The 17,595-nt window shown below is 45.6% G+C and overlaps 1 protein-coding gene across 1 annotated transcript in view; it reads left to right on the top strand.

The window, feature by feature from the left end:
* Nucleotides 1-17,595, top strand: part of FOXP1 (forkhead box P1) — a 332,004-nt gene that overhangs the window by 174,905 nt on the left and 139,504 nt on the right. Inside the window, 1 exon segment of the mRNA XM_032447314.1 lies at nucleotides 15,044-15,225. Coding sequence (XP_032303205.1) covers nucleotides 15,055-15,225 — 171 coding nt within the window. The 5' untranslated portion in view covers nucleotides 15,044-15,054.

Here is a 17,595-nt window from a genome sequence, read left to right as displayed (position 1 = left end):
ATGGCCGGACACATCACAAGTGGGAGATTAGCATCTCTGTAATTTGAAGTATTTTCCTCCCTCCTCTCCCTTGAGTGTACTGATGTTCAAGGCTGCCAGAAAGTGCCTATAGCGTTGCCTTTTAAGTAAGAAGTGTGTGAGAAGGGCTGGTTTGATGGCTCTGGGTGCCCAGCTTGCTGCATGCTGTGTAGCTGTGGGCGCACTGCGTTGTCTCCCAGCCTCAGCTATGCCATATGCAGACATTACGCCCATTCTGTGTCTGTGGAGCTGTTTGAACACAGGTTTCTATTACTGCTCGCCGGAGTCAGGATTTCATACTCCCGTCTTCCAAACCCGTGTTTAATCCAGGAAGCTCCCAAAGGCTTGCAGGAGCATCACCTTTGCATGTTGTGTCTGCACAGCCTCCGCGCACAGCTCTGTGTGCCAAAAGCCTCGCGCTCTGTTTTCCTGAAAATCGCATTCGAGTTGCCAGGAGATCAGTGGGAGCCTGAAATCTCCCAGCTAGGAGTTCACACGCCAACTGCGAAAGAGAGGAGCCGAGGCGTGAGGTTCTGCCGTGCCCCTGATCCCGGCTGAGCCCCGCTTTGCTCCCGCCGGTGCTGTGTGTGCAGGCAGCCGGGAGCACGGGGCCGCGGCTCAATGCCAGAGTGTGGGCAGGGCGGGATGCAGCCTCTTGACATGGGGAATGATTTCAGCCTTGCTTTGGTGGGGCTGGGGAAAGGATGAGGTTAGCTTTTCCCTCTGAAACCAGGTTGTGCGATGGGAAGGGAGTGCGTGAAAGCACCGCTCGGCTGACTTTCCTTGGTGAAACCCAAGGGAGGCTTCGTAGCATCAACGGGTCCTGAATCGGCCTTTATGAAGTGGGTGACCAGAGAGCAGCTCTGCTGTGCCCCGGGCTCAGCATCCGTCTGTCCGTGCAGTCAGTAAGTCCTCCCACAGCTGCCTGTGCTCCCTGCTCCGTTCTGTGAAATAAGTTTTGCACATCTTAATTTTGTGTGCTTACAATATTTTAGGCTTTAGCTTGTTGTTTTTTCTCAAGTCTTCAACAGTTGCATGTTTGACACGGTTTTGTTATCCTAGATGCTATGTTTTGATCTGGCACACAGAGCATTAATTCCTTTATCAGCTCTATTTCCTTTACAGTTGTTCACTTAATTGAGCTCCTCTGTGTATTTTACAAACAAGATGCATTCATTACAGCATGCAGACCTCAGGTTGTATTGTAAAGTGTTTCAGAAAAATGGCACTTTTGTAGGTAGTTGTGGAAGTTGGGTGTTTGGTTGATTTTTCGGATGATGGGGGGTAGCAGTAGCAGGACTCTTGCATGCATAATCAGGAGGAACTTTCCAGAAACTCTTTATTCTTGCTATTTTCTCTTGAAGCTGTGTTTACTCTGAAGTTTCGGCTGAGGCAGTTGAAATATGTGGCTGCAGCATAGAACAAAATACACTGTATGTTTTGTTTCTCTTCTTGTTCTGCTTTGGCTTGTGCAAATAGCCTTAATCCAAAGGAGGGGATCATGCAGCCTGTGACTGCAGTATCGTACGATGAAGCTCAGGGTGCAGATTACCCTCTTGCTGCACATCCTGACATTGGGTAGCCTTGTCTTGAATGGGATGTGAACAGAGGGAATCGTTCTCTTTCACAAGCCCTATGAGCAGGGAGCTGTTTGTGTAAGCTGTGCAATTGGTAGCACATCAGTGTGGCCATGCACCTGTGTGTCATGAGGATGCTCAGAGGCCGTGTTGGGTGCAGGCAGGGACAGATTTGCCCTTAACCATTACCAGCTGCATTGAAGCCCTGCTGCTGCCAGGGACACGGCATCCAAAATGCTCCAGAAGTGGGGAGCAGCCTCTGCTGAGCCCCTTCCAGCGTGGTTTTGGATGCAGCTGCAGGATCAGGAAGGTCTCAGTGGTGGCCAGTCCCAGGCTGCCTCCCCACTGCCTCCGAGCTGGGCCCCACCGTGCAGAAGAGGGATGAAGAGCCTGGCTTCCTGCATCCAAACTCAAAAGTAGGCATATGTGCTTTTTTTTTTTTTTTTTTTTTGGTGAGTGGAAACAAATCAGTTTCGACAGAGCTTTTTTAGGGAGTTTTCTCAGGCACAGGCTGAAATTTTGAGGTGGAAAAAATTCACACTTCTTTCTCTGCCGGGCCAGCGTGATGAGGACCAACTGTATTTTTGGGTGCTCGGGATCCGTGTGTCACTGCTGAGCATGTTGAGGACTGTCTGTGTGCGATTCCTGTGCAGCAGCATGGTGGGGTGGAATGGGATCCCCATGCTGGAGCTGGAGCTGCTCCTGGGAATGAGGCAGCGTGGTCAGAGCAGGGAGGGAGTGCAGCTCCTGCTCTGGTTGCTCCATGCAGGTAATGCTGTCTGTTCTGCACCGCATCCCATCTGCACTCTAAGAGCCATCACTCTTGGATGGGGCAAGGCCAGCAGACTGGGGATGTTCCTCCAGAGCTCCATTATGTGCGTTTTCTTACTGTGATCCTGGAGGGGGGCTGGATGCTCTCAGTTGTGGGTGCTCAGCGTTTTTGCGCATCACGTTGCTCAGAGGTTGGTGGCTTCTTTTGTTAATAGGAAAAAGCATTTTGCCATTTGCTTTTCCATAGGGTGAAACCACAGACGAGCTTTTGCTCATTTTTCCACTCGCAGGCACCCGCTGCTGGGTGTATGGGAGGGTCTGCAAGTCTTAGGAGGCTTTGAGTGTGTGAAAACAAGAAGTCCTCGTGAAATTAGTTCTGCAGCTTAATTGTGGTGGGTGTGCCCTTGTTTGCAAAAAGAAACGAAAGTGCTGGAGGCCGAAGCGTTCTCTTCATGCTCAATGGCAGAGCAGTGCGAACTCCCCCAGCCAGTTCTGCCAAGGTGCTCAGACCTGCATGTTCTGATGTCTCTAGCTCTGCTTTCTGGGTACTGCATTGATGTGCTGCATCTGGGCAAGACAGCGTGTTCTTTCCAGAGCTGTGCATGGCCCTCTGCGTGGGGATGTAGACCCTATGGAAGCGCCATCCGTGGGGAACAGCTGCCTCTTGCAGCATCTCGGTCTTGCTCTGTGAGCATGAGAAATGTTAACATAAATTCTTTAAATAACATCTAGTAGTGTTGAATGCACAGAATTATAAAACATTTTTTATATTCTGAGTCTCATTTGCATCCTCACATTAAAAACTGTGGTTTTCTTTTCAGGGAATGGTTGCAGGATCTGTTTTGTTTTGAAATCAAGGCTAAATTTGTGTTCTTGCATTCCTCTTTGCCCTTCATTTGACAAATTTTTCTTGTTCTATAAATACAGAATTGTAAACAAGGGCTAATCCTTAGCAACAACCTGGGAAGTTAACATTTCTCTCCAGCTCCTATTATAATGAATTCAGAGGCTCTGAATGTGATGTGATTTACACATAGTGTTCCTAAGGCCAGTTGGTACTAATATCTTGTTAGAGAGCTGAGAAAAGAGCATTCCTTTGTGTTCACCATAGAACATAATTGCCCTGCATCTTCTTCCGTAAGGAGATATTTAAAGATGCTTTTTACTTTACATTTGAAAAATTGAAGGCTTCTGCTTCTGCATTTGGCTGAAATTGTCTTAAATGTGTTTTCCTTCCTGCAGCAGTCAACACTGTCAAAACATTGAGCAAAGTACATTCTAATAATACGGGTTAAGACCGTCATTATATTAATTTAATTCTCAACATAGGTAAATTGTTAAGATGCTTCCACTTTGTCATAAAAGTTTTTCACAGTAAACATCATCTGTTTTCCCTGTGCAGAAAAGAGAGCGATAATACAGTCAATGGACGAGTGTTCCTTGTGTTAAATCATTTGAGAGTAGCTCGAAGAAGACTTCCCCTCCTGCTCCGTCCTTGTCTCTTATTTAATTTTCATTTAATTTTGTTTTGTTCTGCTTGTATTTATTCGGGGAGTGTTTCTGTAGCATTAATCTATGTAAGCCACATGCAGCTGAATAATGCAGCTCCCAAAAGGCCGTGATTAAAGCGTCACGGATGTGGCAAACCACAAACACAAAAGTAAGTTTACGTGTAGATTCTCTTCATAAAATATTTTATTTGAGTTTTGTAATGCCTTGGTATGGTGGTCAGCGTTGCCATAAAAACCCTGTGCTATATGAAATGATACAATCTGTGAAGCATTTCCCATTATGTAGACACCATGTCTTTAAATTATAGCAATTTCTTAAGATTTTAAAGCAAAATGAGCTCTTAGAGGTGTGATTAATAGCAGGGAATGAGGCTAACACTGGGTCATCAGTGGCACTCCATTACAAAAAAGGTTGGGCTAATAAAAGCATCCATCTCTTTGACCAATAAAGCATTTGAATGATATGCTTATAGTTTTTATCATGCCGTAGTTACTTTGTACTGAATAAACTGTGATTTTACGTGCAGGAAAAGGAGCGCGGAGCCGGCAGCGCGGCCGAGGTGAGGGAAATGTCTTCATGCAGGGCTTGATGTTTTCCGAAGCCTTCAGGTTGTAGTGTCTGAATTTCTGAAGCTGCTGTGAAACATCTAAATCCCCCATGACCCGTGCCCGGCCGCCCGCAGCCCTTCGGTGGGGCTGGCGCTCGCTGTCCTGCAGGGAGGGGAGAAAGGAGGGCATTGTGTGCAATCATTAATTCAGAGTTAAGTCCCCGGCAGCCCCAGACATCAGAAATATTCTGCTGGAGTACAGGAAATGGGGCAGCACTTGTGTTTTCCTGGTGTGCGGACGCCAACTCCGTGCTCCAGTCCCACCTTTCATCCTGCCCGCTATTATGCTGTCAGCCTGACGGATGAAAAAACAGGAGGTTGCCTCAACAATGCTGCGTTGGGCTGCATTTAAATACCTGCCTTATTAGGAGCTTGTACTGATTTCATGCTTCTGAGCTTTTTTTTTTTTTTGGCTTTTTTTTTTTTTTTTTTAGTACAACAAAAGGCTAAATATTTGCTGAAAAGGGAAACTTGAGTTTTCTTGGCCAACCACGGATGTCCAGGATTGTGCTGGGAAGAAAAGTATTCTAAAACTTGTGGAAAAATGATGAGGGAGGAGGCTTCCTGCTCCGTGCTGTTTGCATGTGAAGTGACAAGGAAGGGCTGATTAGTGCCCGGGCCAGCTGTGACCTTGGATGCTTCACACATTCAAACCCAGGCTGATTTTGGTCACTGTTGGTAGCAGTGGTGGCAGTCACAGGCTGCAGGGACACTGCTTGGGGCACCTGGGGGACAAAAGGGCCTGCGGTGCGGACCCCAACCTCTGTCCCTGTCTTAAAGAGCTTCTTTACATATGGGAGGGATGCAGGAACTCGTGGAGGTGATGCTGGGGATGTGTCAGGCAGGAATGTCACCCAGAGCCCAGGGTTAACCCTCATCCATCTTCTCCCCGTGTGCTTCAGGTCTTTCCCCAAATTGGTGATGGAGACAGAGCTGCAGAAACCTCCCCGGAGGAGCAGTGTGACAGGCCATATCTTGAGTGTCACAGGGCTGAGAAATGGGCAAGGAAATGCTTTCTGTTGGATGGGTAGTGCCAAGGACTTCAGCCCTGGAGCTGTACAAGGACTAATGCTGTGGTCTGTGGATACTGAGGTGGACATTGGTTGGGGGCAAGAGTTTCAGTTGGGAGAAGCCTTCACAGGAGGCACAGGGGCTTTGGAGGGGCTCCTGGCCCCACTTGGGCTTGTGGAAAGGAACAGGGGAAACCTCCAGGAGCAGAGGGGTGAGAGTGGGCAAGAGAAGGGAGGAGAGTGCAGGCTGAGCTGTGCCTGGTGCATGGATGTGTGTGTGAAAGCACACATGCATGCTGGAAGGGATGGAGTTGTGTAGAAAGGCAACATTTTGCTTGTTTGTTTAAGAGGAGTTAACATTTTGCATCCCACCTTTTGCAGTTGCTGATTTTTTTTTCTTTTTTTTAAATGTAAATACATCTCCTACATCAGTGGTTTGGCTGGTAAAGCTTGTTCCCCAGAACGCTTTCATGTGATTTCAGCTCCTTTCTTCACCCTTTATCTGACAGATGCACGGCTGCACATTTTCCTCTGTTGTCTGTTGTCCTGAGGTTGCAAAGAAAGACTGCAAAGGCTTTATGTTTGTTGTTGTTTAAGGGGAAAAAAGTCCTCAATGCACAGAAGGGTTAACAGGATTTCACTTGATCTGCTCGTTTATGCAATGAGTAATGCGAGGTTGGTAACAGCAAATTGTTGTTTATAAGCAAACATGGCACTGTGTAAACAAGAAATGCTGGTCCCCAACTGGTTGGATTTCATGGTGGTCAGCAGCTGATGTATGTAACGTACAACCTTTCTGCTTCTCAAAATGTCAGAAGAATGACTATTTGTTTGTCTTGAGTTCTTCCCAGCTGTTTACTCTGTAATGCATTTGCCTCAACCTTGATTCCCTAAGAGTGGCCCCTTTCTCCTCCCTGCTCTGTTTACATTAGTCCTGCCCCGAGTGTCACCTATGAAATCTGTTGATTATTCCACCTGGTTAATGTTAAATTGCTCTTGCAAGATGATGTGTTTGTTCATAAACACAAATGCTGGGCCCCTTGTTTACTGTACCCATGGCAGCAATCAGTTATTAAACAAATATTGCTTTGTTTGCGGGTGTGAGCAGCAGTTTATCCTGCAAGGTCTGGAAAAAAAACCTTTAAATGCTGGGATTTTGATAAAGGAGAAAAAGGGGAGCTTGTCCCTGGAATGTGGCTGAAACTCACTTTGGTTTGCTTTGCTTATCTTTAACTTGGGTGAAGGGGCTAGAAAGATTAGCAAGTTGTTTGGTTTTTCCAAGAGATTTCCTTAGTGTAATGATATCTATCCAGTTGTTTGCTTTTTTCAGAAGGGAGAGAGCACTCCTGCAAGACGACTAGCACAGCGATAGCCGGCTGGTGGCTAGAAAATCCTGCATGGAGCAAACAAGGAGTTAGAAGGTCTGGGACAAAGGTATAGGGCTAATCACCCAGGTAATCCCCTAAAAGAACAGCTTTTGAGTTGTGTGTGGTGTTGGGTTGGGGCTGTGTTGCCTTCCCCCTCCCTTGGTGTCTGGCTGGGAGCAATGCGTGTAACCCTCTGCAGGGTTTGAAGAGGCAAAGCTTTCGCTTTTAGTTCGGAGGAGGTCTGGGGAGAAGCTCTGGTGTGAGAGCAGAGCCATCTGAATGAGGAGCAAATACCAGATCTAAAAATGCTCTCTGCCATTCCTGCAAGTGAGCTCTTATGCTTTTTATAACTGGAAAACAGCGTTTACATCTGCAAATTTCTGTTTGCTGACTGTTTGCTCTTTGGTTTCTGAGAGTCTTAATTAGAGAGCGCCGCCCTGGTCATTGTTGCTTTTGGGTTGTTTTGCAAATGAACAAGAAAACTCACTCACACCATCTTTGTTTTTCAGAATGATTGTTTATTATTGTTTCTGGCTGTGGCCTGGATGTGGAATGCCGGGCAGGACCTGTTCGCACCAACAGTGCGTTGCTGGGGCTTCACACACAGAGGGAATAAACCTCCTGGTGTGACCTTGAGGAAGAAAAGTGAACTCTTTTTGCGTGAAGGTGGTGGCTGCTCTTTATATGTGAGGTATCGATAAAAATATCTTGAATATACATTTCTAAAATGGGAATGCTGAGCTGGACCCGGCCCTTGCTGTATTGAAGCATTGTCTGTTGTGCAGCAGTGCCTGCCTTCAGGGTGGCTTTGGCTTCTGGAGGCTGGTGGGGTTAGAAATGCTTTGGTGGAGATAGGCTGGGGGTGGGATTGTAACTGCTCAGCAATCAGCACTGAGTCGTGTGAGGTTTGGAGTCATCTTACTGTCTCACAGTCCATGCTGCCTCATAAACTGACCACATTTACGTATTTATTGCGTGCAACTTTGCCCTTTTGTTGAGTGGAATATTCTGTTCACCTTCTTTCTGGGACAGAGCCTGTGAGGGCTCACATTACACATGGTGTGCATGAACCAACCCTGAGCCCACTGTCCCACCCCAGAGCTGGTGTGCACCTCAGGGATCCTGCAATGGGGCCGTCCTGCACAGCGCTGCTGTCCCAGGTCACTTGGCAGCACTTGTGGAGGAGCATGGCACTGTGAAACTTGAGTTCTGTTTTGGTTTGGGGTTCTTTTTTGGGCTTCCCAAAAAAAGGGAGGATGTACAGAGAAGGTTGAGCTGTCCACCATGTCTGCCCTATGCTCAGGTCTTCAGCCAGTGTTGGGTTGTGCAAGTGGCTGGAGCAAGCCAGGCAGTCATTGTGGGCTGCATCAGGCAGACAAGTGCAAGATGGTTTCTTGTGGCTTTTGTATCCAGTCCCAACTCGCAAGTTATGGGCTGGGAACTGGCATGGATCTCTCTAAGAGGTATTTGAAGCAAAGAAGTGAGGCTGTTACCTGCGCTGTTCAGTCTGAGTTGGTGCACAATTTTGTAATGCGGATCAGCTCTGGCTCTTCTGAAATGAGCAACTGGCAAGCTTTTAATGTCCATTTAGGTGAGTTTCTTTGGATTTGCTTGTTCTCCATCCTCACTGTTAGTGGTCAGCAGCACCCTCAGCAGAGCTGATTTCCTCAGGACTACCTGCAGTGACAGCTTCTTGGTGGTTGCTTGATTGTGATTTCGCAGTGAGGCAGCATGGCACAACTGGGTTTAGGCCCCTGGTGCTTCAGTTTAGACTCCAGTTGTGGCCGCCTGCAGGTAGGCAGGTGGAGGTGGCTGCTGGAGGTGGGTATCAGCCCTGCTTGGTGCTGAGCTCGTTGGAAATGCTGTTTCCCTCTGGCCCAGGAGGGCTGTGTCCTCCCAGTGCCCAAGATGTGAGTTGCATCCCTTCCTGGGGCACAGACAGCTACAAACCTGAGGATGTGCTGTGGAGAATCTCGTTTATTCCGCACCCTTTTTCCAAAGTGCTAAATGGAATTTCAGATTTTAGATATGTCTAGACATACACAGTGCATGATAAAGTTGATAATACATTAATCATTTTTAACAACAGGTAATATGCATAATTTATGGTGTTACAGTGCTATCTTTTTTGATATTTATGATGGATAATGCTCAGTTTTTGCCCTCATATTACTGCTTTAAATTATACCACAAGAAAATTAATGAGAAAGTAGATTTATGAGTTTCATTTGTTTGTCAATTCGGAAATTAATTGGGTGTTAATTTTAGCCGTCCCTCATCAGACCAGGTCTTTAGTATGTGTGCATTACTTTGCATTCATTGAAGCCTACCTCCCATTTACTGTGGGTCACTAGCTTTGCATACATTAAAATAGCCCTCAGGCTCATTCTCTTGATTACTTTTTGAACTGCCATGCATTAGAAAATTTACGCCTTTCTGTTATAATTATGAAAATTCTGTATCGGAAGACGATGCTTGCATAACAGCAAGTACACAGCCTTGCTCAGCCGTGTAAGATCATATAGCAAATCCCAATACATTTTTGTTCTAATCCTAGAAAATAGCACTCTTGACAATCTTTGTTGTGTGAGTTTTATCCTTTGAAATTTCAAGGATCCATTTTAATGCAATGAATTACCTCTTTAAGCTGAGGAAATATCAAAGGATTTCCCCTTGTCTCCATCTCTTTGTTCCCTCCTTCCTCACTTCCCGGACGCGATGAGCTCTTCCTTCACTCCCAGTTTGCCTCTCCAAGGAGCACTGTGGATGGCTGTGACTCAGCGTGGCTTTCCAGGACAGCAGCCTGACTCGCTTCATGCCTCGTTATATTGCTTCTTACAACCACCCCTACTTGCTGTTTGCAGCCCGGTCTCCTTTCTTGTGCCCCTGCTTGGCTCAGCAGGCACCAATAGCATGTAGTTGAGCAGCCTTCAATGTGGTGACTGTGGAGTCTCCTCCAGCGGTACCCTATAAAAGTATCTGTAGTGACTTAGTACATAAATAACACGCTGTCAGCAGGAGGAGTGGCGGCTACTGAAAACTCCAAGCACGATGGCTGTTTGCCCATCAGCAGTGAGGAGCTCTGGGGTTTCTGAGCTGAGGAGCTGGTGAGTCCAAGGTGAACACAGGAGTTAAGTCATGCCATGAATCAGGGTGCCAACCTCAAACACAGCCCTAGAGGTTGTCACCTGGCACCAAGATTGCCCACTAAACCAGAGCCCACCTGGACAGCTCGAGCTCCCTATCCTCCTCCTGTGCTCACTGTGGTGGCAGCCCTTGAGCGGTTCGTGTGAGGCTGGCTGATTCACAGCTAATTGTGACATGCTGTAATTTAGTAAATGAGCAGCTGAACATCTGTACGCCTTCCCCCACAGAAGATCAAAGCCATATCTTACACAAGGATTTTAATGTCCACACGTGAACCCTGTTTTACTGAGCTCATGGCTGCTGGGATGGTGCTGCTGGCTGCCTTGCTGACCTAGCAGCCATAAGGGGAACAGTGTGGGGGGTTCAGCTTCACCACGGGAAGCATGTTCCTGGGGAAGTTCAGCAGTGCTGGTGGTGGGACCTGGAGCCTGTGCTGCTTGCCCCAGTGATATCGGGCCTGAAAGGGTCTGTCACAGATGTCCCAGAAAACCATCGTAGTCCCTATTGCTGATGATGGCAGTGCTGGAAGCACCAGGCTGCCTTTGCTCCGCTTCTGTACCTGTGCAGTTGGTAAGAAGCAGCTTTGCTCCTGCTTTTGTATTGCCTTGCCGTTTGTGCTCTGGAGCACGTTACTTTTCAAGAGGCTAAATCCTGCCTTTGTAGCGTTGCGTTGCTGTGAAGTGCTTCCAAGCACTGTTCTGTTTTTGTAGTTTGACAGAGGAGTGCTCAGAAGTTCGTCCTGAGCTTGCTTGGGGGAACTGCTTGCAACAGATAGGTAAAATTTTCCCTTATTAACGATGCCTGTTTGGTAGTGAGCCTGCTAGAGAATTTAGGACTAGGTCTTGTCATTTGATCACTTACTTAAAGCTGATTTTACCGGTAACTCTTCCATACTAGTAGAAATATGTTTTATAAATCTCTGTTTAGCTTAATTTACACGTGCTTTTATGGCTGGGTCAAGTTCTTTAAGGGCATTTATTCTGCTTCATATAAATAATTGATCAGCCAAGTTAATTTACTTCTGCCTGACTTGGTCAACCTTAATTAACTGCCCTGGAATAAAGACTGAACTTTTTGTTAGCTTAAAATCTTTCACAAATGTGACAAAGAGGGGGTATGTTATGACAACGTTTTTGTTCTAGCATTGTTCCCAGGAGACAGAAATGTTGAGTGAACTTGTGTGCAGATAGGAGGTTGTGGAGAGATGGGGATCAGCCTCTTCTCCCAGGTAAGTAGTGATAGGATCAGGGGGAATGGCCTCAAGTTGTGCTAGAGGAGATTCAGATTGGATATCAGGAGGAATTTCTTCTCTGAAGGAGCAATCAGTTACTGGAACAGACAGCCCTGGGAGGAGGTGGGGTTGCTGTCCCTGGAGGTGTTTAAGGAAAGAGTGGGTGTAGTACTTCGGTCTGTTGAGCAGTATTGGTGGTAGGTGGACAGTTGAACTGGATGACCCAAGCAGTCTTTTTCAACCTTAATGATTCTGTGATTCTGTATGTATTTAGATAAACCTCTAAATACCAAATAAAAGATAAACCTCTAAAAGCCAAATAAAATCGTCATCCACCCAGTTGGGCTGGTTGTATCTGGAAGCATATTTAAGGCAGGATGTCGTTGGTCCCAAGGGAGAGCATTTTAATGGTGATGAGATTCTTAAAAGTGTCCATTGGTGCTTTTTGCTTATTGAGGAGTCTTAAAAGTATCTTGCCAGGTGCCTCATTGTATGGGATGGCATCCAAACACAGCTGAGTATCAGTCCTTCAGCCTTTCAGGCTTGTAGGGGGTGTCACTCAGTAAATCCTCCTCCTGCTGACATTCAACGATGCTGCCTGGTCTTTAGAAAACATTCTGGTAGCAGAATTGCAGAAATCGCTCACTTCAATGCCCACCTCCTGCCTGTTGTTCTCCACGCTTACCCTTGCTCATCTAAACAGCCCCGTGGAGCTAAGGGATGTGTATCTGCGGCCTCTGGTCTTCATGATGTTAAGATTTTTAAAATGGGTTATTAGCACAGAGCATTTTCAAAGTTAGGACTCCTTCAGGTTCTGTCTTTTGACCCCAGACACTGACACTGGAATCCTCAGGAAGGTCCTTTTCACTCAGCCAGACTTCACATCTGACCTGTGCTCTTCTCAGTTTTGACTGTGCCCTTGGAAAAAATCTCCTGTCTCCCCATCATCTGGGAGATGGCTGCTGTTGTCCTGATGTTGATAGTGCGCACTGCTTTGGTTCCTCTCCAGCGAAGTTTTATCCCATTACCTTCAACATAAGGTATTAAACAGATAGGCGGGCCAAACCCCTGTGGTTTTGGCTTTGGCTATGCATCAAAACTGGAAAAGGCTTTGTGCAGGTTAAGACCAGAATCTTGACAAAATCGATCTCTGTTGTGATATTTTTAAATGAAGCTGACATTGAGTCATAGAAGAACAGTTTGTTTAATACCAGCCCTTGGATTTCAGGATTAAATTTTACAAGAAATTTGTTGTTGTTTATACTGCAGCTTAGCTTTGGAGCCTGCTTAGGGGAGACACCTCGTGTCACCTTTAACGATCTGAAGAGTCGTTCTGTATCCACCCCTGACGTGGAATAGAGTAGATTTCTTAAGTAAAAAAAGATACTCATGTTGATAAGAGCCCATCTATTTTCAGGCTGTTAAAATACATTTGCCATTGCGGAACTGATATGAGAGTCATTCTACTTTGTAGAATGCATGAGACGGATGTGTTCTTTTGCCATTCAATTTCTTAAGTCAGAATACGGTATCTTGTATGTCGTGGAAGCTTTTGTGGAGTACGACGTTTCCTGTAATAAATCATTATGTGTAACAGCTTTTTTGGTACCACTCTGCTCACTTTGGGCTGTGCTCAGGCCAGAATCACTGTGGCACTGGGGACAAAGCTTCCCTTCAGTTGCCGCTGAGCATAATCATGTTGCATGAAGTCAACCTTGATTTGCTTTTTTCTTTCACGATTTTGAATGACAGACCTCACTAATAGGCTTCTGCAAGGCCTGCTCCTCCGTGCTGAAGTGAGACAATTATCTCAGCCATCCTCGGTGTACCATCACCTCTGCTCATTTAGGTGTGCTCCAACAGACAAACAATAATCACTCTTGCAGAAGGCTCTCACAGGTTTATTTTCATGACATGACGCTTAATGATCAAACCAAACTGTGATTATTTATGTCAACTTACATTTGACTGCAGTGAAGAAAGAAACAGCTTTATCTTCACTCCCTTGAAGATCCTGTTCTCCATTGAGGGCATTTCAGCAGAGTGGATTTGATTTGTATCAGTGTCCAGTTGAAGGCATGTTGAAGTCAACTGTCCGTAAATGGGCATTTGTAAATAAAAGTTTGCTCACAGATGTTCACTTCTGCTTTTAAAATAATTGTTTTTTGGTGTGTGAACAGAGCCTCAAAAGCACAAATCATCCCGATTTTCTTTTTAATGTCCCGGTGTTTGCTTTACACCCCCTTTTCCTGGCAGTGCTATTGGGAATGCTGCTTGGCACAGCTGCTCAGGTGGGCACTGCCTGTGGGACCCGGGGTGTAGGAGGGAACCTGAAGTCTGTCTTGTAATGTCTCCTTCTGTAGTGGTATCTGCTGAAAGCCCTGCAGCCCTTTCTTTATGCGTCTCTGCTCAGACGGGTGCTCTGCCTCAGGACCTCCTCAGTGCAATGCATGATGGTGACATCCCAATGAAAATGAGCCACTGAATTTCACCTGATGCAGTCTTGCCTGGTCCTTCTCATGCTGGGGTACATGAGTGAAGTGCTTGACTTTCCCTCCTGAGCCTTGACCCCAAATTCAGATGGTAGGAAAGGAGTTGCGTCAGTTCCTTCTTGATTTATATCTGGTTAATGGTCATGACCACTGAGGAACTGGTGATGGAAGGAATCCTTGTCCCCGGCCAGTGCTCCTGTGGGCTTCCTGGGGAAAGTGCTTTCTCCTGGTACTCCGTTAGGAATGTATTGTTTTCTCTTTCCCTTTTGGATTGTTTTTTTTTCCTTGTGTGTCAGAAAGGTTATTTGTTCTTCCTCCTGAAGAGGCAGAACAGAGGGATGGGCTGGAGGAAGCACATTAATTACATTTAAATCCAGTAACTTAGGGCACAGCAGGTGGAAATGCCCATAAAACAACTCATCAGACATCTCGAAGGTAGCAGTTAGCAGCTGGAAGCTGGCATACGTGCTTTGCTTGGGGTCTTGTTGTCTCGAGTCCTGCCAGTTAATTCACAGAAACATGCGCGAATCCCGAGAGACCCAGAGTAAGCATTTGGGCAGTCCTGCTCCAAATCCTGCTCCTCCTCTTTGCTGGGAGATCTGTGACTTGCTGACATAACTGGCCAGCCGTCCACCAAGAGCCAAGGGCTGGCTGAGAATAGCTGTGACTACCATGATGGTATTTAGCCAAATACGCTGTTTGCTGCAAATAAATCTCAAGGCTCTTTGCTGTAATACCACAGCGCTTCTGAAGTCAAACCAAATCCAAGAAGATTGCCTGGAGGACTATGAGCAGCTGAAGCAGTTTGCTCCAGAACTTCCAGATTCATTTGAAATTGCTTTATAGGAACAAAAGTTGGGGATGGAAACTGAAGTGCTGAGCGCTGCTTCCCTTACCTGCCCCTGCGTTCTGTATATCAAGTTCTTGATGTTGTCCGTCACATGTTGCAAGGGATGAGTCATTGTTGCAAAGGAGAACATCCAGATGTAACTGGAGAAATTTAATTATGGATTCTGTGTGTTCGTTTGAAAATATTTTTTTTTCTCTAAGGGAAAAAAGATGTTGAGCAAATAATACTATATTTAGAGCTGAACTAACTTACTGAAATTATAGCTGTACCAGCAGATAAATAAACATAAACTAGTAGCATGAACCATTAATGAAAGATAAATCGAATGAAAGGAAATGACAAATGTTTACAGTTTTGGCAGGATTTAAAACAGGGCATGTCTCCTTATATACGGCAACTGTTTTAACAGCTGCTTTTTTTTTTTTTTTTTTTTTTTTTCCCCTCCCCTTAAATTATTTCAGGTTTTTGAGTCATGATGCAAGAATCTGGGACTGAGACAAAAAGTAACGGTTCAGCCATTCAGAATGGAGCGAGCGGTGGCAACCACTTACTAGAGTGCAGCCTACGGGAGGTGAGATCAAACGGCGAGACACCTTCAGTTGAAATTGGGGCTGCAGATTTAACACATCTTCAGCAACAGCAGGTACTGTAAGACGTATTACAATTTTCCTACCAACAGAAAAAAAACACGAAGCGTTGAACGTGTCCCAACCCCTTTGTATTTGCCAATCAGAGGATGCTTTCAGGACCTGCCTACCACATTCTGTACATTTTTGTCTGTAGAGGATTGCAGTTGCTGTGTACAGGGAAGCGTTAGACTTCTCTTCTTGGGGTTCTTTGGAATCAGGGCTTACTCCCACTGCTTGAGTTTGCTGAGCGTGGTGGCAGCAATCGGGCGAACCACTGTGTGCAAATAACTGCTTTCCAAAGTGTGTCACTGGGTGGAAAACACACTAACGTTAAGTTTTGTTTTTGCAACAATTTTTAGTATAGCCTAGCAACCTCTATCAACAGAATGTTTTCTATTAGAGAGAAAGGCTGTGGAGGTATCTGCTGTGGCAGAACTCTGGGGTAAATAAATAAACACCCCGTGCGTCAGTGCTCGTCAGTTCAGAAGAAGCAACAAAATGATGTGTCAGAGCTTTCCCTTTGTGTTTTAATTAGTGTATTTTCTGGGAAGTGCCCGTGTTCACCAGCATGAATTATCCCTATAATACATTTTGCCTTTTTTCTTGATAAAATTTTGCAGCCCTCTCAGGAAATTTCACACTGAAGTGCCGGGCACGTGTCATTAACGTGTTTGGGAACAAAGGCAGCGGTGGAGCCACCGTGAACACACTTAGCCTAACCCTCACTTTCTCTAATGCAATAAGCATTCTTAAAACCTTTTAAATAAGCGATTGGCAGCTGGTTAAGGCTCCCCTAAGCGTACTGTGATCTTTTTAGCTGGTTGTTGAGGAGAAGAAAAACCTGCACTCAAAAACAAAGCAAACTCCAGGCTTGTCAAGGAGCAGGGGACCCAGTTTGCCAGCCTAAGTCAGAAAGCTGCCGTAATTAAAGGAGTCAGGAAAACAGATGATACTAAAAGTGCAGACTTTGGTTGTTTCAGTTATTTTCATTGTACAGGTTTTTACTTGAAGTGAGAATACCATCAGTGAGAAAATCACAGCCATGCTGAATTCATTACTGCAGTAGTCACACAAAACCACGGATAAAATTTCAATAACTGCAGGCCACAGTTGAGTAAACAGTTGCACTGAAACTTAATTCCTGTTGACTTTTCCCTCATTCTTCGCCAGGGGCACATTCTGATTCGTAGTGCAAAGACAACAGGGGTTACAGCTTTGATTAATATAGGACAGTAGAAAAGGATTCGAACAGTAAAATATGTTCAGCGCAAAGGTCTCTTCTTAAAAAGTCTTGATATCAAAATGAGTTAATTATGCTGCCTTTCCATAGGGGCACGATGGAATTTTCCAGTGCTGCCGCCTGCCCGCTTTGTGCACAGCAAGGCACGGAGGACACACACACACACACACACACACACACACACACACACACACACACACACACAGAGTAGGGCATTGCAGACCAGCAACATGCAGACCTCCTCTGTTCATCTTATGCTCCCTGTTCCTGATCCTCACCATAGCACCAGGACCACGTGCAGTGGCTGTATTGGCCAGTGGCCACCTATGCAAGCAGTGATGGAGGGCAGGATCACTGAGCAGTCCTGGGCACAGCCAGGGCTGCTCTGCTGCGGCTCTGCAGCTCCAGCTCCTGGTTGCTCATCCTCTGCCAGCCCAACAAGTGTGTTCCATCAGCCCTCTGTTCTCCGGTGCTTAAAAGACCTTTACGTTTTGTGGTTGGATCCTGTGGGTAATCGGTTCTGATGGGTAACTTTCCAGTTTCTTAGTTTATCTTTGAAAGAGCAAATCAATTGCAAAGTTTGCAACGCTTACTCAGGAAGATCTGATAACAAAAGAGTAATCGGAGCTAGCACAAAAATACCAATCTTTATGTTTGTAAAATATTTTTAAATACCGAAAAGAAGAAAAACCCGTTGTTTTCAGACAGCTAATGCAAGCATTTACAGATACACATGCAACACGGAGCATAATGTTTAGATGTTTCTCCATATACAACATATGCTCTCAGGTCACTTAACAGAATGCATTCTACAGAACGCTTCTTCAATACAAATGAATGAGTTCTGAATTAAACAGCTATTTCTTAAGAGCATTTCATTCAAATCTTTTCTTTTTGCCACCTGGCACTTGTTTTGTCTGAGTAAAAATCAGCGGCGCTCCTTCGGGCTGTGCTGCTCGGGGTGGTTCTGAGTATGGCTGAGCAGTGCAGTGTGTTCAGCTGCTCCTGCAAAGCATCTGCACCGAGTTCTGGTTCACCTTTTTTGTTATATTTATGAATTTATGAGAACTAATAGCTTTGTTACATTGAGAAAGGAAAACAGAAACGCTTCACATATTTTAGGATGCTTTCTTGGGTCTGTGAA

This window comes from Coturnix japonica, chromosome 12 (genome assembly GCF_001577835.2).
Source record: "Coturnix japonica isolate 7356 chromosome 12, Coturnix japonica 2.1, whole genome shotgun sequence".
NCBI lineage: Eukaryota > Metazoa > Chordata > Aves > Galliformes > Phasianidae > Coturnix > Coturnix japonica.
The sequence above is the reverse complement of the archived record's forward strand: the minus strand, read 5'-3'. Positions and strand labels throughout refer to the sequence as shown.